This window comes from Myotis nattereri, assembly GCF_964212035.1.
Source record: "Myotis nattereri genome assembly, chromosome: 8".
NCBI lineage: Eukaryota > Metazoa > Chordata > Mammalia > Chiroptera > Vespertilionidae > Myotis > Myotis nattereri.
In genome coordinates, this window is record NC_138083.1 from 5067715 (window position 1) to 5093631 (window position 25917).

Genomic DNA, 25917 nt, shown 5'->3' on the forward strand with positions numbered 1-25917 from the left:
CAGGGGCCCTGGATGCAGCCCCACGGGGATCACAGGTGCAGCTTCTATTTCAGCCGCAGGACCCTGGCCAGATCCTACCCTGAAAATAACCAATCCAGGTCATGACTTGGCCTTTGAATGGTGGCCCAGAGAGCAGGTGCCATGTGGTCACCAGCCCAGTGCCCAGGGCTGCCTCCTGCCAGTCTGGGAGCCTCCACCCTGGCAGGGCAGCAGAGTCCTGGGGCCCAGTCCCCACTCTCCTGACCTACTGTGTGCGCGCCAGCAGCTCCTCTGCCCCAGCTTCAGGCCCTGGTCAGAGAGCGCAGGCAGCTCCGGGGCCTGGACAGAGAGCGCAGGCAGCTCCGGGGCCTGGACAGAGCGCGCAGGCAGCTCCGGGGCCTGGACAGAGAGCGCAGGCAGCTCCGGGGCCTGGACAGAGAGCGCAGGCAGCTCCGGGGCCTGGACAGAGAACGCAGGCAGCTCCGGGGCCTGGACAGAGAACGCAGGCAGCTCCGGGGCCTGGACAGAGAGCGCAGGCAGCTCCGGGGCCTGGACAGAGCGCGCAGGCAGCTCCGGGGCCTGGACAGAGAGCGCAGGCAGCGTGCTCCTGCCGCAGGGATCGAACAGAAGGCGCTTGGACTCCGTGTGCGGTGCCCAGCGGGGTGCAAGCTCAGGAAGAGTAGTGCCACGAGCGACAAGAGAAAGGGCTGCTACCGTTCTGCCCTTAGGCAGCTGATCAATGATTCTCTCTCATCATTGATGTTTCTATCTCTCTCCCTCTCCCTTCCTCTCTGAAATCAATAAGAATATATTTTTAGAAAAAGAAGTGATGGTTTCCTGCTCACATCTGCCCTTCCTCAGAAGCAGGGACACGAAGCATGAGCTCTCCTTGGACGCACGGAGATTGAGGGTGGAGCTGGCCCTGACCTCGCTGAGGGCAGGACTGGGGCCCCTGGGTCCGAGCCCGGCCCTCCACGCCGGCGGTCAGCGGCTGCCCGCCCAGCACAGACCTGCTGTTAGGACAGGGGACAGAGAAGGGCCGCGGGGCTCTGGAAACCTCGAACGCAGAGAAGCTGGAAGTAGCCTTTCACTCGTGCCTATGCACTGGGGCATAGCTCAGATCTCCAGGTCTGGGTCCAGACCCCCATTGACCCACTGGATCCGGCTGGCTGACCTTCGCAGCCTGCGGCCGGCCGGGTGCCCACATTCCCGCCGGCAACCCCCAGACGGCCTCTGCAAGCGGCTGACCACATGTGAGCCCTGGCCCGGGACCAAGGCATCGTTAGCCTCTCCGTGTGGCCACAGCGCAGAGGTGGCCATGACTCGGACGGAGGCTCTGAGCAGGGGCATCGCGGCAGCGCCAGAGAAGGTCCCTCCTCGGGGTTGCACGGTGTCCACAGCTCACTTGGCACTTCACGGCTTCCTCATGACCGTGTCTCCAGACTCTTCCTGACCAGCGCGGTTTCATGAATTTTAAGTCAGTAGCTGACGCTCCAGGAGGCTGTATTTTAAATATGTGTTTTTATTGATTTCAGAGAGAAGGGAGAAGGGGAGAGGGACAGAAACAATGGTGAGAGAGAATCATTGATCGGCCGCCTCCTGCACTCCCCACACTGGGGATCAAGCTCGAAACCAGGGCTAGTACCCTGACCAGAAATCGAACCATGACCTCCTGGTTCATAGGTCGATCCTCAACCACTGAGCCACACTGGCCGGCAGGAAGGCTGTATTTTAAAGCTTCACTCCATTTGCCAGTGTTTCAATCAGGGCGACTTGAGCCCGGGGACCCCGAGCAATGCGTGTGTGGAGACATCTGTGGGTGTGACACCTGGGGGAGGGTGCCCCTGGCATGAGTGGGTGGAGGCCAGGGATGGCACCCACAGGGCACGGGAGGGTCTCCACCACAGAGAGTGATACAGCCCAGAGGGTCCTAGTGCTGAGGGGAGACCCCCATAGACCCACTCACCCACTCGGAAACCTGCTCAGAGGCCAAGAGGCTCCTGACCTCTGCTTACAGACCTGCCCTCCGCTGGCGAGGGCCGCAGTCCCAAGCAGTGGGGTAGCCTGTGCCTCTGGAGGCCAGGGCCACGCTATCCCGCGTGCCCGGCCTGCCCACCACCGATTCTGGGTGACACTGCCCTTTGGGGCACTGCTGAGCTCATGCAGGGCTGAGAAAGGAATGAGGGTGACTACAGAGGAGTTGCTTGCCTCCTCACAGTGGATGGAGTAGACAGAACCCAGCACGATGCCCCTTAGTGGGGAGCAGCAAGTCTCTCCAGGACACAGCGTTTGCAGAGCCCAGAGCAGGCACGTGCCCAAAAGAGGGTCCGTCCTGATGCAGAGCCCAAAGAGAAATGCCTCCTCCCCGCCTGCCCGAGCTTCTTATCGCCCTGGGTTTACTGAGTGTTTCCCTGTGGGAGGCAGGACCCTAAAGGTGTCCCCAAGACCAGTCTACTCAGACACACTCTAACCTGGCACTGCTTGGGGGTCCGACAACCTGTAAACTGGTTAATAAGTTCCCGGTCCCCTACACCCCCACAGGGTAGATGTGTGGGAGCAGCATGCCTGCTACAAACACTCCTGCTCCCATAAACTCATCACCAAGGTCCGCACTTGCCCACGTGAGCAAAGCGGGGGGACCAGAGAAGTCTGAGGTGGCCCTCACGGCCTGCCTGCGCCCTGCCCTCCCCGCGCCTGGCGGACGCGGCATCACAGGCGCCCGCGCTGGTTGCACTCCATCTCCCAGGTTGGCGGTTCCAGGGATGGCTCTGGGGTTGGGCAACCACAGGCTTTCTCAGGACAGGCGGTGGTTTCATAGGAAGAACAATTTTTTTTTTTTTCCCAAAACGTAGACTTCTGATCCATCTGTGTGCAGTGGCCTGAGTCCATCGCTCTCTGAGGACTGTGCTGCGAGCGGCGAGCAGCAGTAACGCGTGTCTACCTTACGCAGTTCCTCCCTCATCCTTGCTCAGCGCATGCGCGCCTCTCAGAAGCACAGGCGGCCTTGTTACCAAGGCTTTGTCTGCATGAGAAGGGTCACCGGTCCTCTGGCCACGGCACGTGGCGCCACGGATTGAGCCCACACCACGCTGCAGTTCTGCTACTTGAGGCTTGTTTCTCTTGTTCCTTCATTTTGTATCAGCTAAGATTAGATTTGGCCACAAGTGACAGAAAATCCGAAATAGCAGTGACTTAAACAAGACATAGTGAATTCTCCTTCATTTTGAGACTAGAGTAAGGTGGTCCAGGAATGGGCCCGCGGGCTCCTTGGTGTCAGAGACCTACCCCCTTTCTGTCCTGTTGATGCACCCACATCCAGAATGGCTGCCACAGTGCCAGCCATTGCATCTTCATTCCAGCCAGCAGACCTCGGAGACGGGGAAGAGACAGACCCATCTCCACCCTTCAAGGACACTTCCTGGAAGTTACCTTCCATTGGCCAGGACTCGGTCACTTGGCCATACCTGCCTGCAGGGGAGGATGGGAAATGTCACTCGAGTTCCTGATGGCTGACAGGGGTTCTGTTTTTGAGGAAGGAGAGGCAGCCGATATTGAGATGATTCGCAGTCCCTGCCACCTCATATCCCTGTCGGGTTCCAGTACCAGAGTCCGTGCTGGGAAAGGTAGAGAAGTGTCTTTGCTGCTGCCTCAGGAGTCTTTATCCTCCTTCTCCTTCTTACGGCAGATTTGTTTGGCCTCTGACACACACATTTCGGAGGCGACGGTGACTAAACAATGTCTGGGGTCCTCTGCCCACGCGCCTTTGAGGGGACCGTGACTACACCTGCTGGGCAGGGACACACAGGGAGGTTCCCTGTGCGAGTGCCACTTGGGTGTTATCTGTGTTCACAACATCTGTGTTCAGCAAATCACAAGAGTAAGCAGGGCAGGCACCTCTGATGAGAAGCTCCGTGCAACGAATGAGATTGTTGAAGCGAACGGAAAACCACAATTGATGAAACACCAAATACATACTTAACCTGGGAGACCGCAGCTATCCTTAGACAGCTAAGCAATTGGGAGACTAATGTTCTTAATACAATCAGTTTCCTTGAAGACACTCTTCGGTTATACTGCATAATAGACCCGGTGTAGTTCACAGGTAAGCCCCACTGGCGGCTTAGGCTTTCACCAGTGGTTTCCCACGGAAACCTTTTAAGCGTGTGGATAGACGTGGGAAAGGACTTGTAGGAGATGCAGCCACATCATGAATGCTCAGTGCAGATATCAGCCGGGGAAGGCGATGCTGTGTCACACAGACTGGCATCCACAGGAACGCCTGACGTCTCCTACGCCAGGGGAGCTTCAGAAACATGCCCACAGGGCCCCTTTACCCCCAGGACACGGCCATCCCTCTGAGGCCTGTGAAATTAGCCAGGGGCTGAACTTGTTTACATATTGGCTCCAAAACACACAAAGGCTGCAACATTGATTAATAAAAATTAATCAATGTCTAATTCAGTGTCCACAAAATGTAACATTTTGTTCTCCTTGTGAATTATTAACTTGGGCATCATTGACTTTTTCCTGAGTATTTTATTACTTTTGAAAACAGTCGGTTGGAGAGAGTGTCCTATGGCAGGAATTCACCAACATGCACAGCAGCCAGGATTCACCACCCATCAGCTGCCCGCGGCCAAAGCCAACTTCCTCCTAACCTTCCCATCTGCATGGCGTGGGTCTGTCTGTAACGCAGAGCTGTGGACCCGTCTGCACCTGTTGATCCCATGGGAGGTTTCCAAAGAGAATGCCTTCAGCAAGGGCCGGCACTCTTTTTTCTGTGAAGAGCCGGAAAGGAAACCGGTCTGGCTTTGTGGGAACAGAGGGTCTGTGTTGTGACTAACAGCCCTGCTGTGACAGCACCGAGCAGTCATCGGTGGCACATAAATGGTACACGAGCATGGCTGGGCGCCAATAAAACTTTATTCACAAAACAGATGGGGGAGGGGGCGGCAGATCACTCTCTGCCCCTTGCCTCAGATCCAGGAAGGCCTAAGACCGTCTACCGATCCCTGCCGACACTTCACACTCAAAAACTACACTTTTCAGAAAAGCACTTTTATCACGAATAACCCCGAAATGTCTTCGATTCTCCTGGCAGCCCCCGGTGTTCGCACAGCGGCTCTAGGGCCAGATGGGCGATCCAGGGCCCCAGGTGAGGAGACCGTGTACAAACCCCGAGGCTTTGCAGTAAACGTTTCCACCCCTTCCTCATAAGAAAGAGGAGGTTTTAACCCCGAGTCTGCTAAAACGACGTTTAATAGATTTCACCCGTTCATCCCAGGGTGCCGGAGGGCACTCACAGGTCACGCTCATCAGTCGTGTAAGGTTTCCCGATTCCCTGGCGCCTTTTAGGTCTGCAATGTGGGCCTGCGAGTGTCCTGATAGCATTTAGCATTTTGCTGAGCCAGACTCTCACCTATTGCTCAGACCAGGAAACTCACTTTGTAGAGCTCATGTCCTACTGTTAACCCTTCTTAACCTTTTTAAAAGAAGTCATCCTCTCCCCAACACTTATCCTAGCCGTAAGTGGACAAGTAAAAAAATCAATTAGGCTTGTGATTTTGTTTAAAGGTACAATGTAATTGGAGTAACATGAAATGTCTTCTTTAAGAAAAAGAAGAAATAAAGATAAAACATATGAACAATAAAATGGCAATAAATACATATCAACAATTGAATCTAAAAGTCAAAATAAATGAACAAGCAGAACAGAAAGAGACTCATAGATGCAGAGAACATTTTGACAGTTGCCAGATGGGAAGGGGTGGGGGATGGGTGAGAAAGGTGAAGGGGTTTAGAAGTACAAGTGAGAAGTGCTTGTGTAGCCATGGGGGTGTAGGGTACAGCAGGGGGAGTACAGTCAGTGATATTCTAATTCCTAGGTATGGTGTCAGGTGGGTGTGAGTATTGAGGGGACTGGGGTGTACACCTGAAACAAATACAGTATTGTATGTCCACTGTAATTGAAAAATAAAAATCAATTTTTAAAAAGATACAATCTAATTGGAATTTATTCATTAAAGGCTACTAAATGATTTTGCTTACATAATCCATGCAAGTTAAATTATGTCTGTTCATTTTTAAAGTATGCACTGCTTATACAGTTGTAAGCATAATCATTTCTTTCATAATATTTTATTTATGCATACTAAAAAACTGGAAAGGATTACTATTTATTTTTTTAATCACTAAAAATACTGAGCACTAATCTTCTAGAAAATATTACCCTATTTACCTGTTTTTTCACTTAACCTGAAATAGAATCATAGTTACAGAAATATGTATAATCACTAAAATGAATTTTCATTTCACCCCCAATATTACCTGTTATTAACAAATTGCTGGTTAACCTATCGATTATATTTCATCTTCGTCCTGAGCTGGGCTGCTAATGGAAGCAAGAAATTACATTCAAGTTTAATTTAAAAGCGTCTCTGGAAAATCTATCTGACGAATCAAATTTTTAAAAAAGCATAACCTGCTATTTTGGTTCAAGATGTGTGGCCTGAGAATATCAAAGCATCTAATCTGAACTCAGAGTTTATCCTGAGTCTAAGACTAGGAGGAAAGAAGAAAGAAAGAGAGGGAAGGAGGAAGGAAGGAAGGAAGGAAGGAAGGAAGGAAAAGAAAAGGAAAGGAAAGGAAAGGAAAGGAAAGGGAAGGGAAGGGAAGGGAAGGGAAGGGAAGGGAAGGGAAGGGAAGGAAGGGAAGGGAAGGGAAGGGAAGGGAAGGGAAGGGAAGGAAGGGAAGGGAAGGGAAGGGAAGGGAAGGGAAGGGAAGAAAGAAAGAAAGAAAGAAAGAAAGAAAGAAAGAAAGAAAGGAGGGAGGGAGGGAGGGGGAGGGGGAGGGAGGGAGGGAGAATTATTTCAATGGACCATAATGTCTTGCACTTTTAGGAGATGCTCTGGGATGCATTTCTTCAGGCCTGGGCCCCAGCCAGTCCAGCAGGTTGGGCAGTGACGGTGTGTGCTCTGAGAAGGCAAGTGAGCTCAGACTTTCTGCCCCTTCCAGCTCCCCCTCCTCCATGTAGATGTGAGGCAGGGACCCGGGGTCTGCGGCCAGCGCATGGAGCCCACAGAGCTTCTGGAGAAAAGCCAGGGAAAGAGGAAGTGAAGGCCAGGTTCTTCCCCACAGGGCTCGTTCCTGCAGCTCCATGAGGGACACCTCAGCTCCAGGTTATGAGGATACGGTGGGCTGCCCCTCTGTCCCCAGCCGTAACAGACGGTGCTGCGGACTCAGCGGTGGCAGCCAACTGAGGGGAAGGAGCACCGTCACACTTTCCAGCTAAGTCCTGGGAGGACGTATGACGGCCCTCGGCAGTGCCCCGCCCTCTAGTGGGTTCATTTTGGGGGTTCATCTCTCCACCACCTGTGCCCCGACACCTGCTGTCCCCTTCCCAAATGACCATGCCCAACTGCCAGCCTCCACTCAGCAAACTCCAGCTCCTACAAGCCCACGCCATCGCTCTGTGAAGACTTTTCTGCGTTTTTCTGGTCTGAGTGACTCCATAAATGTTTGTTGGGTGGAAGGACCAACGGCCGAGGTTAAAGGGCTTCCCCCATGTACCTTCAGACACCTCTGGGAGGGGCTGGTGCAAATCTGAGCCAGTTATTGCATCTCAGTTGCAATGGGTCAGCAAGGACCTCTGACCATCACTAGCTAACAGTGGCCCGCGGGGTGAGCTCACCCAGGGCCTGAAGACACTCCGAATCAAACATCTCAGAGCTGGAGGAGGCAGGCGGCGGGGCAAGGCCTGGAAAGAGGAGGCCGAGAAGCCCGGAGCCCATGGAGCTCTCAGCCGTGCCCTCCCCTCGATCGGCTGCCGGCTGTCCCCACCTTCCGCTGGCTGCAGGAGCCACTCCAAGGCTCCCTGTTTAACTGGAAACACCATGGCCCTGTGGTTACTGGTGCCCACAGGTGAACATGGGAACCTCCCCCCTGCATCTGCCCGTTGCCTGGGTCCTCTCATTCGGGGACTGAGGCCACTGCGGCATGTACCCGAGGGGGTGGGGCAGGAGAGGCAGCTCTGGCCAGTGGCCAATGGGTGCCCGCACCCCGGCCCATCCTTGGTGCAGCGAGTGGATCACTAATGACGAGGCTGGGTCCAGAGCCAGACACGCCACAGCGGCTGTGCCGGGCCGATCCCAGCTCAGCATCCTGGCTGATGACAGCGCTGGTTTCTGCACCGAGTCAGCAATTTTAGAGTCCCCCTAAGATCAATAATTCATCATAAACCTCCAACGAAGTAGAAAGCTCCCAAGGGGAGAACCAGGCCTCTCCTCTGTTCTGTGCCAGCCTTGCCTGCTGCAGCCTCTCCTTCCCTGGGCGGGCCCCGCTCCTGAGCCACCAGGCCACCCGGCTTAGCTGTTTGGGGGCGCACAGGCGCAGGGAGGGGCAACCCAGATGCCCTGTGACAGTGACGTGCTGTGCTTATGCGGCTACCTCACACCCGTGTGCACAGAATCGCCCCTGATGCAGGGGGGCTGTCCCCACCCTCCTTTACAGATGGGAGCTGAGGACCAGGGGCTGCCCGACGCTGCGGCGGGATCAGGCAGGCAGGTCTGCAGGGCCCGGGCTCTCTGGGTTCAGGGTTGCTTCTGGACTTGGGGACAGTGGTTTTTTGAACCGCCACTCAGCACTGTCCACTCTGCAGGACTTGGGAGCAGGTGCTTGGAGGGACCAAGTCCACACCGACCTCAGGGTTGTCACTGAGGCACAGAGCGCCCCCCCCCACCCCCAGGCACCAGGACAGGCCCAGGAGGAGGTGACATGGGGGCTCTCTACCCTGCCACCATCTGCATCTCACTCCCTCAAGCTGTACCACCTGGCACCTGTCTGCCACCCACTCTGACAGCCATGGGAAGGGTCGTTGGATTTCACAAAACGGGGTCTCAGGACCTCAGGTCAGACACTGTGCTGAGCACCCAGACCCACAAATGCAGGGTCTGCAGAGTTGGGGCCTGGGAGCAATGCTCTTGAACAAGCTCCCCAAGTGCCCACACCCGGGAGCCAGGGCCCCTGCATTTGACCCCATTTCTACCACGTTCTATGTCTGTGACCTTGGACATGTCACTTAATTTCTCCGTCCCCGGTTTCCACCTTTTATAGGTGAGGAACAGGATAGCTCCAGCCTAGGCGGGCTGATGCGAAGACTGAATGAGTTAGTATCTTTCAATCCCTTAGAGATGCTTGCCAACTAAGTCCGTCTCGGCAGATGGGCCCACTAACCTTGACAGACTCCTCTGCACTTCTGCTACCACGGGGCTGAGCCCCAGCTTTCCTGCAACAACACATGGAGCCCCTGGGAGTCAGAAGTCGCATCTGCTGCGTCTGTGCGCTCCCCGCCATCCCCAAGTGGGGAGCGCACAGAGCTCACCCTCAGTGACACAGCTCTCCGGCTCTCCTCGGGCTCCTCCCGCTGGAATCACCCATGGCTTTGCCCAACTGCCCAACTGCCTGTGCTGGGGAGCTTCCAGGAGAGAGCTAATGTTATCACCAACAATCCCTAAGCCTCGTCAACCACGTGGTTCATGATTCCCCAGAAAGAGACCTTTCACTCTTGTCTTGGGTCATGCTCTGTGGAAACAGGCCCTGGAACTCGATCCCATGAAAGTGCTTGCCCTGGACCAAAGCGTGCCTCCCAAAGTCCCACACTGGAGCCCCGCCCACCCTGGGATGGTATTTGGAGGTGGGGCCTTTGGGAGATAATTAGGTTTGGATGAGGTCATGAGGGTGGGGTCCTTGTGATAGGATTAGTGCCCCTGAAGAAGAGACCGGTGTCTCTCTGCCACGTGAGGACACAGGAAGAAAGTGACCGTCTGTGGAGCAGGAAGACTCTTACAGCACCCGCCCCTGCTGGCCCCCGATCTCAGGCCCCAGGCCCAGGACTGTGAGAAGCAGGCCTGTGTAAGCCTCGGTGTGTTGTGGCTGCAGCCCCAGCTGACAGCGACAGCGGTTTAGGGGAAGCACCCCCAGCTGGGCCCGGATGGGGACGCCGACACGAGGAAGCCTCTACCTGATGCAGGATCTCCGCCATCACTCCTGCCCTCACTTCCAAGGGTTGTCTGGACACCCGGGTACCCAGGTAAACCTGCAAAGCAAAGGGGCAGAGCCTTAACCCCTCTGAGGAGCCCTCCTCGAACTCCCCATCAACGGCCTCTGCTGGCCAGAAGATGGGGGCACCGTCCAGTGGAGGGTGGCCAGAGCTCTCCTTGAGGGAGAGTAGGATCGAGGGCAGCCTGGTCACGCATCACCTGCGTGTGGTGGAAGAGAGAGGAGATCCTGCAAGCACATCACTAGAAATCCTTACAATCACATTGCCTTTTCTTTCTGCACAAAATATATGGAAGTTATAAAGATCGTGTAGGCCGTCCTGGCAAAGATCCATGGGCAAGCTTGACAGCTGCTTTACGGGGATGGAGCATGGGAATGTGATTTGCAAGCCCTGTTTTGGGTCCACAAAAGCTTAGTAAGACTCCTTGTGCCATGGGCATGGCCTCAGCATTTGTGAATGAGGCGCATCCACCCCTAGGGACAAGATCAGCTACATAATTTGCAGGACCCAGTACAACGTGAGAATGTGGGGCCCATTGTCCCAATATTAACAAGTTCAAGATAATGACAGTAGAGCATTAAGCCAAGAACAGGGTCCTTCTGAGCTCAGGGCCTGTGCTATTGACCAGGTTCCACGCCCAGAACACCTGTCCCACCAGGACCAGAGGGACACACCTCTCAATGCACAACCCTTGAAGGGTGGGTTAGAGGCATCATCTCGTGCAAAACAGAACAGTACATTTCTATCTTAGCTCAAACACAGGCTGAGAAATGATAATGAAATTATAGAGGGCTTGAATTCTTTTTTTAGAAGCTTTCCATCATAAAAACTGTGAATACCTTTTCTAGTTTTTGTCAGAAGAAGTATTTTTTTGTTGTTGTTAAAGTAATACTTAGATACACTAGTGAAGTTGGAGGTCTGTGTTTGAGACCTGCATGAAGAGTGTGGTGCCCATGTCAGCAATCTGGGTTTGGTAATGTACTGTGGTTATGTGAGAGGCTTCCCTGTGGGCAGGTTGCACAGGAACTCTCTGGACTGTGTTTATAAGTTCTTGTGAGTCTGAAAATTATTTCCGAAAAATCATTTTACAAAGAAAAGCAATTGTTCTAGAATTTGTACATAGACTACATAAGGACATGGGGCTAGGGGACCCAGGGCTCATTTTGGCAGGAGGTGTGAAGTCACTGGGCTAGACTTGGGTCAGGCTCAAAGCCATGAGCTCTGACTCTTAGAGATGATCCCTGGCGCCCTTGGGTGGACACAAGAAAACATACTCATTTGTGAGTGTCCTTAAAGGTGCCACATTGGATCAGGACTACCAAATAACTCTTAACAACATTCAACAATGACAATAGCTAGTTGGATAGATGAGAAGGTCTTTACTGACTATGTGTTCATTCCACCAGTATCACAGAATCTTCTAGAAAGGCCGCTTATAAGGGAACATTCAATCATTAGTGAGATGACCACAGCAGGGAGTGAACTTCTGTAACTCACTGGAGTCCCAGGACAAAATGTGCTTGGTCTGATGCATGTGCTGGAGGTGGCAGCACTTCATTTATGTCCTAGGGGGGGAACGACGGCTTACCCAAAAGACAATGCATCTCCCTCTTGTTGGAAACAAAGCAGCTGTGTGTCCTTCAGCATGCTCCCCTTGCTCACACTCTCATAAGCAAACAAAAATGAGCATTATGATAAGGGGCAGGGGGAGAACGTAGGAGTGAAAAAGGAAAGGTGGAGAGGTGCAAGAAAAAAAGGCTATAGCGAAATGGCAGTGTGTGACCTAATATGACTTGGAGATGCAGGTTCTAACTTCTAACAATGATGACAGAGGTACCCACGAGTTGAATATGCACGTGGACAAGGTCTAGAAGGTGACAGACAAATGAAGCTGTTTCAGTTTAGGGATGTGAGGCTTTTGCTTGAGGTTTCTATTATTTTCATAAAGGCCCTTCAATAATGAAATAAAATTTCAAAGAAAATAAAGCAGGCAATGGACCCTAGCAATGGTGTTATCTAAGATAGCTTGTGCTCTGCAGCCGATTATAAGGTGCCAGTTGCCCAATAAATCATAAGGACAGTGTAATTTAGGGAAGGTGTGTGAATGCTGTTTAGTTAACCTGTCACCACAGGCGCAAATACTCTTTGCAGGACGCCATGAAGGGGACCCAGGGACACAGGCCTGTGTTTCTGCCTCTGTAAGTGGAGAAACGAGGTGTCCGCCCTGACAGGTTCTGGTAAAAATTCTGCAGATTTGAGCTTGTAGAGTGCACACAAGGGCATGGTCGGCAAATCAGAGCAAGTACGGTGCTACAGGGGCAGCTGCTGGCCTCGGGATGCGTGCGGATGGTTAAAGAGAAAGGAGAGAGAAGACCACCACCAGCCCATATGACGTCTGCACATGGATGAGGAAGGGCAGCCCTGCGCACCCCTAGCCAAGCACCTGCCCCATCGTTTATGGCAGCCCTGCACTCATGTGCTGTTCCACGGGCAGGATCATCCGCCACTTAGAGAGGGAGAGTTAGCCAGGGTTTTAAGTGACATGGAATCTTCTGGTGAGAATATAATTCCCTTTCCAATTCTTTATCCATTCTCCTAGGGACGTCAACAGAAAGTCTCTGTTTGGGGCCAGCATGGATTTGATGCCTCCCTTTCCACAGAGAGAGACCCTTTGGTGGGCAGCATTTTCTACCTGGAATTATTGGCTCCTATTCCTATTGCATCTATTTTCCACTCCACACACACACAAAAAAATGGGTTTTCATTGACAATTGAAACATACCAGTTCCTATCTACAAGAAATGTACTTTATTTGGACACCAGTCCATTTAAAGAAAAATATTTAAAAGTACATTAGTACCAGCAGCAGAAGCACGTGGCAAAAAGTCACGAAGGTGGCACTGGGCAGGTGTGGCGTGGCCTTGCGGTGGGGAGCGACTGCACTAGGGTGGGAGAACAGCCAGGCAGTTCCTGCCACGGAAACCATCTGCGAAGCCACCTTAAACCCAAGCAGCCCAGCAGCCACGCTTACCTTAGCACCCAGCGCGGCGCCTTCCTCCGCTGTGTGGGTGGGCAGGGCTGGCTTCTGATTCCTGACCTCTGAGCCAATCTGTGAGGCACAGGGCTGAAATAATGATGGCAAGCATAAGGCACACAGCAAGGAATAACATCTCCCCCAACACGAACACAGGCCATCCCAGAAAACATCCAACGGTTGTCCTGCAGGTAAAGCGCAGTCATTTAGGGAAGGGGCTCCTGTAACTGGCGGGGGGAAGCGGGGTTTCTGGCTCAGTGTTTCACGGTAAGCAATGCTAGAAACCCTCGTTTCAACAGCGTCTCGTTATCTACAAGGCAGTCCTCTGAGGCTTGCCACGGTGGCTCTGGCCGTGCAGCATGCACCATCTCCGTCATTCCTCATCCAACAACTACTCGCTGAGGGGCTCAGATGTTGACGGCGGCTGCATTTCTCTCCTGAGAATTCACCGGCTTCCCCTTAGAAATGGGAAGCATCACACAATCTTACAGACCTTCCTCATGCGCGTCCAGAGGCCAATGGAGACCCTGACCAGGCGGGAATCGGGCGGGCCGGTGTGGGCGGGAGAACTGTGGGAGGCACTCTTATCATAACATTGGCCCGCACCTTTGCTTCCACATTCTCTTCCTCCTTCTCCGTCTCAGGGCCTCACAGGCAAGGCTCGCCAGGTCCGCGCTGTGGGGTCCTAATCCTTTCTTTTTCCTTTTTCCTGATGGAATACATGACCAACTTTTGTTTGTGGTCGACAGTGGGTGGAATCAACGGTAGGCATCTCGGATGAGGCGAGTCCTCCCAGGAGCACAGAAGGCCCCAGGTGAGTGTGCGCAGGTGTAGGCAGGTGCATTCAGGTGAGATGATCATGGAGAAGGGTGCACTCACGGAGATGTAACCAGTGGTTACAAAGACATAATTAGTAATTGCTGTCAATAAGTCTAATATTGGCAGTCACTGTTGCTTGCATGTCTGCCAATACCCTAGTCTGTGCTAAAAACTTCACATGTGTATTTTGGTTAAATTGTCCAATAAAGTTAAGTCAGAGAGAACATTATTAATCTCACTTTATATGTGCAAGTCGGGGGTCACTTAGATTATGTATCCACAGTTTTGTGATCTAAACCCAGGTTTGCTGTGTGCCCTGTTCTCAGAGCCCTAAGGGTACCTTGGCAGAAATGGGGCATAAAGCCAACGTTAATCAGAGGACACCTGAGCTGACAGAGATGAGAGGGAGGATGTCGTGGGACTAGACGAGGACAGACGAGGACAGAGAACCCTTGTCCTGCATGCGCTCCTCCCTCCGACAGCTGATTCTTGACCAGTGCCCTTGGCCACCAGACTCCCTCCACCTGCCTGGCCTCCGCGCTGCGATGACAAGCTGCACACGCCCTGCTTCTGTGGCTGCTTCCTCTTTCCAGGAGAGCACCACCGAGCCGCTGGCCAACAGGAACAGCACCGGGGCACCGCCATTACCCCTTCCCCCTGAACGGTGTCGGCAGCCAGTGCGTGGGGAGACCAGTTCCCCCAACTCCTCCAAGCTCAGCAGCCCCAGCTCCACCCCACCAAGCAGGAGACTAAGCACAGCCCTGGCAGGCGGGGAGCCATTTCCATTGTCCTGGAGCGTTGGCTTCAGAGCAGAGTGGAACTGCCCGAGGCGGGGTGGTTTCGCTCTTACACAAAGCACTGTGGGTTGTCAAGAGAGTTTCCTTCTTCAAATGACACAAACTGGGGAACTGCTGCTTTTACTGCTGGGAGAGCGGGGGCGGACCCAGCTACATGGAGAGTTTGGACCATGCTTCCTGCCGTCTCCTCTCTGTACCAGGAAGGGCTCAGTGGGCCTGAGTGCAGGTGCAGGCATGCACATACATCTGCAGCGTGACCCAAGGCTGTTACTCTCCCTTGCTGCATGCCAGCAGGGAAGAGAACGAGGGGAAGAATCCAAGGAGTCTTGGCAGACCACCAGCTTCTCCAACCCCCAGTCACTTTGCGGAGTGTCTCCCTATTCACTCGCGCATGAAGCCAACACCCATCAGCAGGCCTTTTCCCAAGAGCATGTCGTGTTGCAACCGCTCTCCTCCCAGGAGAACACCGTGGGTGAGGTCTAAGGCCACAGAAGGTGGGCCACCTGCGGCCGCTGTGAGCGAGAGGTGTTGCCTTTCGATATTTGGCTTTTATTTTTTAGATCAGCCACCTTAGTTCTTAATGAAAACAGACAGGGGCGTTCACAATGCTTTCATCTCATGGCAAGCTCCAGCCGAGGGTGGCTGTGAGGACAGCTGAGATATGGCAGGCTGGTGCCAGGCGACTGTGGGTGCTTCCAGGGCATGGTCTTCTTTGATCCCCAAGAAATCCGTGGGGTTGATTTTTACCCTGATTCACAGAGGAGGATGTGGGGTTAAGTGATGTGCTCAATATGGCACAACTAATAAGATGCAAAGCCCGGTCTTGTCCCTTTGAGGCCAGCAAGTGGTGCCCAGCCTCTGCCCTTGGGGAAGGGGGGCGGCTCTGCCTTACTTCAGGCCACAGCCAAGAAGCTGTGGACTCATTTGATTAGTAAGCCCCGCACATTGTCCATTGAGAAAACCACCCGGTCAGCCATTTTCTCCTAAACAAGGTTTCTCAGCCTCGGCACTACAGACGCTGGGGCACACACTGCTCTGTTGCGGGGCCACGCTGGGCGCTGGAGGGTGTTTAGAGTATCCCTGGGCTCCACCTACTAGGTACCAAAAGCATCCTCTCCGCCCCCCACCCCCCGCACCCCCCAGCCGAGTGCGACCATCAAAATTGTCTCCAGATGTTGCCAAATGTCCCCTGGGGGGCAAAACCACCCCCCATCGAGAAACAGGGACCTAAAGCAATAAATCAATTTAGTTAAGTTGGACAACATTGGGGATGTTTCCCTTTTGCTACTCAAATTAGAGTGAAGACGGGCGAGGCGGGCACAGTGAGTGGGAAAAAGGTAGATTTATTATCGACGTCATTGTCACCAAACACAAAGTGCTGTTTCCTTACCTGGCCTGCGATGGCTCTGCTCTCGTCATTGTACATGATCAGGGTCTGCAGGCCCTCTTGGTGCAGGGCGGGGCAGCTGTGCCTCTTGGCTCCAGACACACAATCGCATCGCAGCAGGAGAAGCAGAGCAGCTGCGATGAGACAAAGGGAGCGAGGTAAACAAGCCCGTCTGTATCAGAGGCTTCACCGGGGCCGTCTGTTAACTTGTACCTCAGTCGTGAATGACGGGGTCATGAATGACAGGGTCGGATGTGCCTTAATCGTCTTAGTAACTGCAGAGCTTTGCACAGCCTGGGGCACAGGTGCCAGGTAACTGTTTGTTGACTTGGTTGACTAATGCCATGTAACCGGAAATATGGTGTTTATTTGAAAATCTAGTTTCCTTATTTGCCTTCCCCAAGCCCAGGAGCCCAGACAGACATCTGTGTATTGCTGCCCCGTTTACAAACCTCAGGTCGCCCTGTGGCTCCTCTGCTGTAGATTGCTGCTCACTGAATAGAAGCTGCTTTTGCCAGACAGACAGCATGTCTGACCAGGTCAGCCACCTCTGATCTGAGCCTGGGACTCGATGAGCCTCCAGGTCATTCTCCCAGCATCCCACTGCTGTCTGCCATCACCTGCTCCCCACCCCAGAGGGCTCCATTCTCCCGGCTTACGGCCTGCACCGCTGACCTGCCAGAGCCAGGAACACCACGCAGAGAGGAGCAAGGACCCCCACAGGGAGCTCTGGTCCGGCAGCTAATGGCTCCGCCGCACACGTGGCTCCGCCAGGACAGGAACAGACCCTCACGTGGACAGTCTGCTTCTGGGAAAGGCCCTGTCCGTCTCCGATGGAAAGCGGCACTGAGTAATCGCCAGGATGCAGGCTTCTCAGCATTAAAAGTTCAACCGACCGACCTGCAAGGGAAGGGGGTCATGAATGCAGGGACTCGCACGTTTTCTTGCTGCTCCACAGATGTTTACAAAGGCCTCCAGGAGCCAGGGCTCTATACGGGAGTTAGCCAGATGCAGAGTTAGAGGGGCCGTTGCCAACACCACCCTCACTTCCAACAGCAGCTGCAAATTCAGGGCTCGCATGCCGGCCAGCCGAGGGCAGAAGCACGCAGGGCAGAGCCCAAAAACATGGAGCCAGGACACCAATGAGTGACAATACATATGGACCGTTGTCAACCAGGGAAGCCCCTGAGCCTGGCATCCTGAGTCTCTATTGGCCTCGGTCGTATAAGCCTGGTTGGCTGTCCATGTGACACAAAGCCCCACCTGAGACACTCTGTTCTGTGGACTGACACAAACCCCCAGGCAAACCCTCTTATCGGGCAGGACATTCCCAGGGCTTGAGGATGTGCTCCCGGGAGCCAAGGCCAGGCCAGACCTCTTGTAAGGAGAGGTTCAGGGCTCTGCCACACACTGGGTCAGGGAACTGTACACGGGAACTCAACTGAAAAAGCAAGCTCCACTCCACATGTCCATTCGTAAAGCACAGAGGAGGGTGCTGTTGGCAGATGCCAGTGGTTCCTCCTGGTAAGAGCATCCCCATTCCCCTTTGGAGAAGCCCACATTCCTGAGCCCCCAGCCCCTGTGAGTCAGGAGAGGCTAAGGCCAGATCCCAGCCCGCTCCAGGCGTGGGCTCAGGACCAGCCAGAAAGCGGGCTCCTCCCCACTGCGGCCCACAGGGATCGGCAGGACAGGTGGCCCACGCCATGCGGGGAGGTAAGTGCTCTCTCCAGGTGCTGGCATGAGCCTCCAGGACTTCTGGGACCACCCTTCGGCCCCGAGAGGAGAACCTTCCGAATGAAGGGACCCAGAGAGCAGCTGTGCCGAGGGAGGGACGGGCAGCGCCAGGGACGGCTCGGGTACCTGGACATGGCCCAGTGGGGCACAGGCTGCCTGGCCTCTCAGTCACAGAAGCCAGGAAATCCCTTTGGGCCCAATTCTGAGTCCGGTTTCTGTCACCGCGATCCTTTACCCCGGCCCGTGCACTCACCCCGATTTTCCCCCAGTTTCCACGTGTCTCCTGCATGTCCCTGCATGTCCAGTTCAAAAGTAAACGGGTCCGAGGAGGGCTCCAGGTCGCCGTCCTCGGCCTCAATGAGGAGGGGCTCGGGCTCCGAGGACTCGCAGACCTCCAGGTACCGAGAGCGCGGGTGCAGACTCGGGGCGTTGGCATTGATGTCGGACAGGAGGAGCGTCAGGGTCCCTGTCCCCGTCTGCGGCGGGTGGCCTGGGGGTTCCAGAAGGGTTGCTTATCAATGAAAGAGCCGGCAGTGCCCACAGTCCCTGGCGAAGGAGAACGCAGCCTCGGAGGGAAAAAGCTGCCCCACAGAGCTACCGAGGCCGTTCCCTCTCCTCTCGGAGGCTGGTTGGAGGCAGACTTACTGTTTTCCTAACCAGCACCTGCTGATCAGTTATTCCAAACACGATGCACAGCTATGCACCCCTCGGAACTGGGGTGTGAATTCACAGATGCCCTAAATACAAGTCCCGAAGGTATTTGGAAGTTGCTTTTTATTCAGCTTCACGTCCTGGCAGGTTTAAAACCTCAGCCTTGGGGGGTCACAGAGAGACACACTCTCAAAACCAACCCTGGGTTCACGACACAGCGGTGAAAGGTTTGCCTTCTTCCCGTTTGTGCTGAGACCCTCCCCACGGTGTTTTCCCTCAGGAGCAAGGACACCTTCCCCTGCTCTGGGGCGAGCACTCACCCTCATCAACAGCGTGTGCGATGACGACATACACGCCGTGGTTCACGTGCGGGGACCCTCGGTCCAGCCGCTGCCTGGTGACCACCGCTCCCGAGCGCTCGTCCACGGTGACCCAGCTAGCGGGATCGTGAGCCAGCTCGTACCTCAAGGAAGGAGACGCGTGACATCTTTAAAACCGCAGCTATGTCAGAAGTCAACTCCCGTACCTCACGCCGACACCAGTCCCATCACAAGCCACGTGGGGATTCTGAGGACCGTGACGTGGGGGCTGGGTCGGCACTCGCTGCGGATTGAGTGTGGGGTCCGCCTCAGGGAAAAGTTGATGCCTGCTAAGCAGCACCTCCGCGTCCTCCCACCCGCCCCTGCAGCCATGATCTGCTTTCTCTCTTTACGATTTGGTCCCTGATGCGGACTGTGGCGAGCACCTCCTCTAAGGGGAATCACGCAGCGTTTGTCTTTTCGTGACTGGCTTATGTCACTTACGTCGTCGTCAATTATTCACAAAATGTGGAAGCTGTCTACGTGTCATCAGGCAACAGGTGAGTGGATAAGTGAAATGTCTATCCGTGCAGTGGATACAGGTGAGGCAAAAGCAGGTCTACAGTTGTTCATATGGAAAGTGAGACGATAATTAATAAGTAATAATCATGCAAGAATAAACTCTTGTGTGCTCACACCCGTAAGCCTGCTTTTGCCCCACTCTGCATTGTTCAACCTTCAAAAGAAAGGAGACCTGCCACATGCTGCATCATGGGCAACCCGAGGGCATCAGGCACCATCACATAAGCCAATCACAGAAGGGCAAGCTCAGGGGGGTCGTCAGATTCGTGGAAACAGAGTGGAGTGGTGGGGGCAGGGGCTGGGGGGTGGTGGGGAGAGAATGGGGGTTATTTTTAATGGGGACAGCGTTCCAGTTTTACAAGATGAGAGGAATTCTGGGATGGGGTGGTGATGGTCATATAACACTGTGAATGTGCTCAATGCCACTGAACTGTCACTGGACAACACTTGAAATGGTAAACCTTATGTCATGTACATTTTACCACAGTTTCTAAAAAAACAACACTCTGTTGTCCAGAAGCCAGAGGCCGGCCAATTCACACCCTTTGGTAAAGAGGGGGACAGAAACACAGGAGCAATTACTCTAAGATGAGAAAAGGACTATAAAAGAGTATATTCTAGCCCTGGCCAGCATGGCTCAGTGGTAGAGCGTCCGCCTGCGCACTGGTTTCAATTACTAGTCAAGGGCACGTACCTGGGTTGCAGGTTTGTTCCCAGGCCCCAGTCAAGGCAAGTGCAGGAGGCAACCAGTCAGTTGTGTCTCACATCGATGTTTCCCTCCCTCTCTCCTTCCCACTCCCCCCTCCGCCGCCCCCCGTCTCTAAATATCATTCCCTCCCACTCTCTCTAAAAGTCAATGGAAAGATATGCTCAGGTGAGGACTAACAACAACAGAAAAGAGTATATTCTAGGTGCAAAGGGAATGAGCAAGTGAGCTCCCCCTGGTGGGTCAGAGAATGCTGTGGAAGGAAGAAGGCATGGATCCTGGGCCAGGGACCTTTTGGGGGCTTCTGGAATTTTCATAACAGACAGTCACCCCAGCATCGCACCAGAGAAACTGGTTTTCCGACAGGACTGTTCCAAGCTGCATGGCTGTTCTGCTTCAACAGCCTCCCTTCTCCTTCCTCTTCTCACCTTATCTGGCTGCCGCTTCCGTCTGGGTCTGTAGCGTTAAACCTTCCCAAGTGCGTCCCGGGCCTGGCGCCTTCCACCTCGCTGACGACGAAGCTCCTGGGGTGGAAGGCTGGCGGGTCGTTGGCGTCTGTCACCTGCACGAGCACCATGGCGCTGGCTGCAGTCTTCCTCCTGGGCTTCTGCAGCTCGCCGGCCTCGCAGGGGACCAGCAGCTCCTCGTTTTCCACGGCAATGACCAGGCTGCATGCGGGATGCGTTTCGTAATCCAAAGCCTGCAGCCGGCAGAGGGGGTCTCGTTAGCTAGCACCTGCTGCTCCTGGCTCAGCCGGGGGCCCTGGCGAGCTCTGGCTCTGCAGGCCACTTACTATTTCCCTTGTCTTTGATAATGATCAAGACAGTCGTCAGCTCACTGTCAGATCATTTATGCAGTTCCTCCCCCGCCCCATGCTGGTTGGAAAGAGCCACCATCCGTCAGTGGGTAATGAAAAATACAACAAAAACTGTAACCTAATGAAACATTAATGTGACAACCCTGGTGCAAAATCAATCAGCAGGCCTGGAAGGAATATACATATTAATGACCATGGTTATTCGGGGCACAAGGTGGTCAGTGACTTTAAGGACTGAGAGGCTGGGGTAAGTAGGCAGTCCAGCCCGGGCGTGTGGTGTCTCACCTGGGAGCCTGTCACACTGACAGCAGGAGGTCAGGCTCTAGCCCCAGCCCCACCCAGCCTGACCCCCGGGGCGGGGGGGCGGGGGGGGGGGGCTCACCTGCCCTGCGCTAGAGGCGCTGGTCACGCTGGGGTCCAGATGAGAGTGATTCAGACTAAAGGCCTGGAGCCAGACTGCCCCAGCAGAACCCTCCTCTAGCTGTGTGACTTCCCAAGAATGGCCCAACCTCTCTGGGCTCTGGTGTCCTTGTCAGTAGAGACAGTGACACTTCACTGCAGGGCCAGTTCTCTGTTAGGCACAGCAGGCCCCCTGGCAGCGCCTCCGACGCTCTCAGGGGCTTGTGGAAATGTTCTTATTCATTTAGACTCAGAAGGAAACACATGAATTCAGGGCTCGAGAAAATGTTTCAGATATTTTTACCAGAAAGAAAACATTTAAGGCCTATGTAAGTCTATTAAATTTTGCCTAAAAATATTAAATGTCAAAGTCTTAAAGTTTTATCAAAAATAACTTTTAATATGGATATTAATTTGGCAGAAGGAGCGGGGAAGGCAAAGGCCCACTTCAGAAGGCCTGGGCCAGCCCGGCCCCCCGGCTGGGTGCCTCGAGGGCTCCAGACACTGAGAGGTCCCGAGACCAGCTCCCGCTCCGCACCCTCGGCCCCCGGCCCGTGTGCGTTCTGTGCAGCTTTACCTTGATAACATTTAGTATCCCTTCGTTGGTCTCAGGGTCCGTCGAAATGTCAAAATGTCCCCCTTCGTTGCCATTGGATATGTTGAACTTTGCCCTCCAAGCTGACGTGAATGGCGAGTCATCGTCCTGGACCGGGAGACGCAGCACGTCCGGGCTGACTCGGCCTTCGGGAACCTGAATCTTGTACTGAGAGAGGCAGTCACCATTCCATGTCATGGAGGTGAAGAAACACAGTTGAAAAAGAAAGCAGGAAAGGAGATGTCAGCCTCACACTACCATCTGGATGTTTCTCTTGCTGTTGAACTTAACCTCAAGGGATTTGAAACTGCCTGATGCAGCCAAAGAGCAGCTCGCCCTCCTTCCTGTGCCTGGTCCTCCTGCCGATGCAGCGAAGGGGCTTTGCAAGTGCACGCTCTTCAGCCCAGCGCACGCACCACTTGTCTAAGAATTTTTAAAATGACAACACATCCCAGTTTATGCTGCCCCCAAATCCTGGCTCTCTCCTAAAACAGAACTCCTTGGTTACATAGGCCCTTTCTAATGCAGACCTTGGAGTAATTGCTATTTAACACTTCAGGGACAAGAAACTGCTGCAGGCAAGCCCACCCCAATGTCAGGGTTTGTTGCTGTAGCCTTACTTTTGGAAGCACAGCTTCCACCAAGCCAGAGAAGAACTTGGAAGCAAGGCTCACATGTGAGCAATATGATTTTTCCATTTTTCTGTACTATTTGGTGAGGTGCTTTCATTAAAAACATGTCAGCCCTAGTTCATACAATTTTTCAATTTTTTTAAGTGGCATGTTTTTAAAGTTAACTTGTAGCATTTTTTTCTGTACCAGATTCTGTTTTAGGTGCTATGAGCAAGATGAACAAAAACCCCATCCCCAGGGAACAGAAGATTGGGGGAGGGGGGTTCCTTGGGGGTGCAGGTGGGGGCTGGGGGAGAGGCCAGAAGAAAGATAGAGATACAATGGATATTTTCCTTTAAAAATTCATATGGAAGAGTAAGAAATGGGGACGAAAGGCAAGCAGATCCTGGTAGTTATCACTTCTCTCCTGGAGTCCCGCCTGCAGTGGTGCTGCATTTCCACAGGGCACAGCCTGGGGACGGTGTCGCATGTGACATTCTACAGGGAGCACCAGTGATAAACCAGGTGACTGAGGCCGGGCTTAGCACACCTGCCCATCTTTCTTCTACAGCCTGAACACTTGGGGAAAGCCCAGGCTTAGACTTCTCACCAGGGGCAGTTCTCCCCTCCACGGGACAGGTGACAATATCTGCAGACATTTTTGGTTCCCATGACTTGGGGGGGACTGCTGGCATCTAGTGGGTAGAGGGCAGGGTTGCTGCTAAACATCCTACAATACACTGGGCAGCCTCCTCTCGCAATGAAAACTTCCCACCCCCAAAAGTCAATAGTGTGGAGCTTGGGAAACCCTGGGGTACAGTGAGTGTGGCATCTCTAACCTCCCTGGAGGCCTTGGTGTCTGCATGTGTGGAACAGAAATCACGGGTAGTTCCAGCAGTTAAGAATGAAATTATGCACGAAAAAGTTCTGAGCAGTTTCTCACACAAAGTAGTAAAACATGCCAGCTCATTTGACTAAATCAAACGAGTCTCTAATCACGTGGTCACTTGTCGACTCTAGTTTCCGTTACTTTGGAAAACTACAGGATGCAGGGTGATATGGGGACACCCTCAGGGACTGAGCCTAGGACTCGGGCCGTCATGTCGGGACTGGGACCGGGGGCAGCCGGGTCTTACGTTCTCCTGGATGAACGTGGGCCTGTGGTTGTTGCCTTCCTGCACGCTGATGTGAACCGTGGCCGTGGCCGACAGCGGTGGCTCCCCGCAGTCCCTCGCTCTGATTAGTAGTGTAAACCGAGGAGCAGTCTATATGGAGAGGAAAGGAAAGTCAAGCTCCGATGCGGGAAAGGGGAAGGATGTCAATAAAGGAACATCCCATTTTAGAATTTCAGTAGCAAGCCAGCCAAAGGGTTTCCCAGTGCCACACCAATCCTGTGCCCAAGGTCAGAGACACAGCCATTTCATTGTTTTAAAATAAAATCCACATAACCTCATAATCTAAGCATCCCAAGAGTCGGATTTCTCCACTATCACGGTCGATCTCAAAGCCACTTTCCTTCAGTAACGGCTTTTGTGAAACGAGGAAGTAAAGGACTCGAGAATTTGGAGTATTTTCTTCATCCAAATCAACCGTTAACAGCTGAAGAACAGGCTGACCTGGAAGAATTTTTAAATTGTTACTATTGGCCAAAGGCAGCCTATTGGACCTGTAGGAAGGTGGCACTTTGCTGACTGGCATTGGGGCATGCACCAGAATAGCTGAAATATTTGCATATAAAATCAAACTGTAGGTGGAGCAGACAAAACAAAAAGGGGTAGTCACATCATCATATGACCATGATTGCAAATGCAGAAGACTTAAAGGGCAGAATTGATAGATGGGCTTTTAACTGCATGGATACAAAAGCTTCAGACAAAATTTAAAAAGAATGATAAACCAGAAGGACATATTTGAAATATACATGGCAGACATATACATTCTTAAAAAAAAATTATTGATTCCAGAGAGGAAGGGAGAGAAAGAGAGAGAAAGAAACATCAAAGATCAGAGAAAATCATTGATCGGCTGCCTCCTGCATGCCCCATACTAGGGATCAAGCCCACAACCCGGGCATGTGCCCTGACCAGGAATCAAATCTCAAATCCTGACCTCCTGGTTCATAGATCAATGCTCAACCACTGAACCATGCCAGCTGGGCGACATAGACATTCTTAAAACAGAATGAGGAGGTTAAAATCAAGAAGAAAAATGAGAAGCACACTAATGGAAATGGACAAAGAAAGGAACAGGCAAGGGGAAGAAGAAATGGAAAGAACCAAGAAGCTTACAAAGCATGCAAGCACCTAATGTGAACCATCCACTCGCATAGATGGTGTGGAGAAGTAAATTGGAACACAAACTGTGGGTGCATTTCCCACCACGTGAGAAATTACGGTGACATTCAGGAACTCACTGCCCAGCTCTGTCTTTCTCCCTCATTGCATTTGGCTTTATTTTAGACTAGTGTCTGGGAGCACAGATTAGTGCACATTAAAAGGAAATTAATTAGAAGAAATATTTTAGTATCGCTATGTACCCTCTCTCTATGATAGAAGTGTCAACCACCTTCACAACCAACAATGACAGGTCGAAACATGCATGCAATTGGCATCAGCAAGAGTTTTATATGTTTCACGAATGTGCAAGTCAACTTAGCCTTTTATAGATATAGAAGAGACTTGCTTAATTCCACCTGCTTTCTGATGTAGCTAAACTTTCTCCAGCCTAGTGAAGCACCCTGACTTCTCTTTCAGGTAATTGTCAGCAACACAGCAGTAAATATCAACGTGAAGCAGATTATTATTGTAGATCACCCAGGGAGAACAAAGGGTAAAATATTTCACTGCAGCAGTGTTTGACTACATTCTGTGCAGTGAGAAAACCTGAAGTCATTTTCAGTGGCCACCATTTCTTACTTCTTTTCAGTTGGGTCAAGTTTCTAAACTTTCTAAATCTCTGTTTTGTGGCTAATGAAAAGAAACTTAGGATTCTACTGAGTCTCCTATCTACCTACTCCAGGACTTCTGTGAGAATCAAATGAGATGAGGCACAGGAAAACACTTCACACACATTTGGTTAAAGTGTAAAATGTTTGCACCTGGCTATAAAGCAAGTTGTGCTCCTGGGCTGAAGAAACTCCAAGGAGGCTAGTCGCTAGGGAGAGGAAGCTGGGTGTTGCTACATGATGTCATTACCCGGTACCCACAGCGACCGTTTCTGGGCTGGGCTAGGCTGTGGGCCACATTTTGCGTCATGGGGTCTTGGCAGCTTTGGCTGCGATTTGGTTGGGTGTCGCTCCAGTGTGGTGGTGGGGAAGCCAAGTATTGGTTTGTCGGTGCCAGGCCGTGGTGCCGTTTATTTTTAAATGGCCAGCGTGCATCATGGCAGCTCCTGTGTTGAGCATCTTCCCCCTGGTCATCAGTGAGCATCATAGCTACTGGTTGGATGGAC

At 52.9% G+C, this 25917-nt stretch overlaps 1 protein-coding gene across 1 annotated transcript in view; it reads right to left on the reverse strand.

Moving 5' to 3' along the window:
* Nucleotides 1–6843: 6843 nt before the first annotated feature.
* The window catches only part of CDH26 (cadherin 26), a gene marked incomplete at both ends in the record, with an annotated part of 34423 nt that continues 15349 nt past the window's right edge, over nt 6844–25917 (reverse strand). Inside the window, 11 exons of the mRNA XM_081097842.1 lie at nt 6844–7065; nt 9998–10072; nt 13068–13145; nt 16077–16207; nt 16749–16973; nt 18061–18297; nt 18779–18921; nt 20474–20745; nt 21839–22024; nt 23604–23732; nt 23917–24083. Coding sequence (XP_080953968.1) covers nt 6844–7065; nt 9998–10072; nt 13068–13145; nt 16077–16207; nt 16749–16973; nt 18061–18297; nt 18779–18921; nt 20474–20745; nt 21839–22024; nt 23604–23732; nt 23917–24083 — 1865 coding nt within the window. The remainder of the gene's footprint in view (nt 7066–9997; nt 10073–13067; nt 13146–16076; nt 16208–16748; nt 16974–18060; nt 18298–18778; nt 18922–20473; nt 20746–21838; nt 22025–23603; nt 23733–23916; nt 24084–25917) is intronic.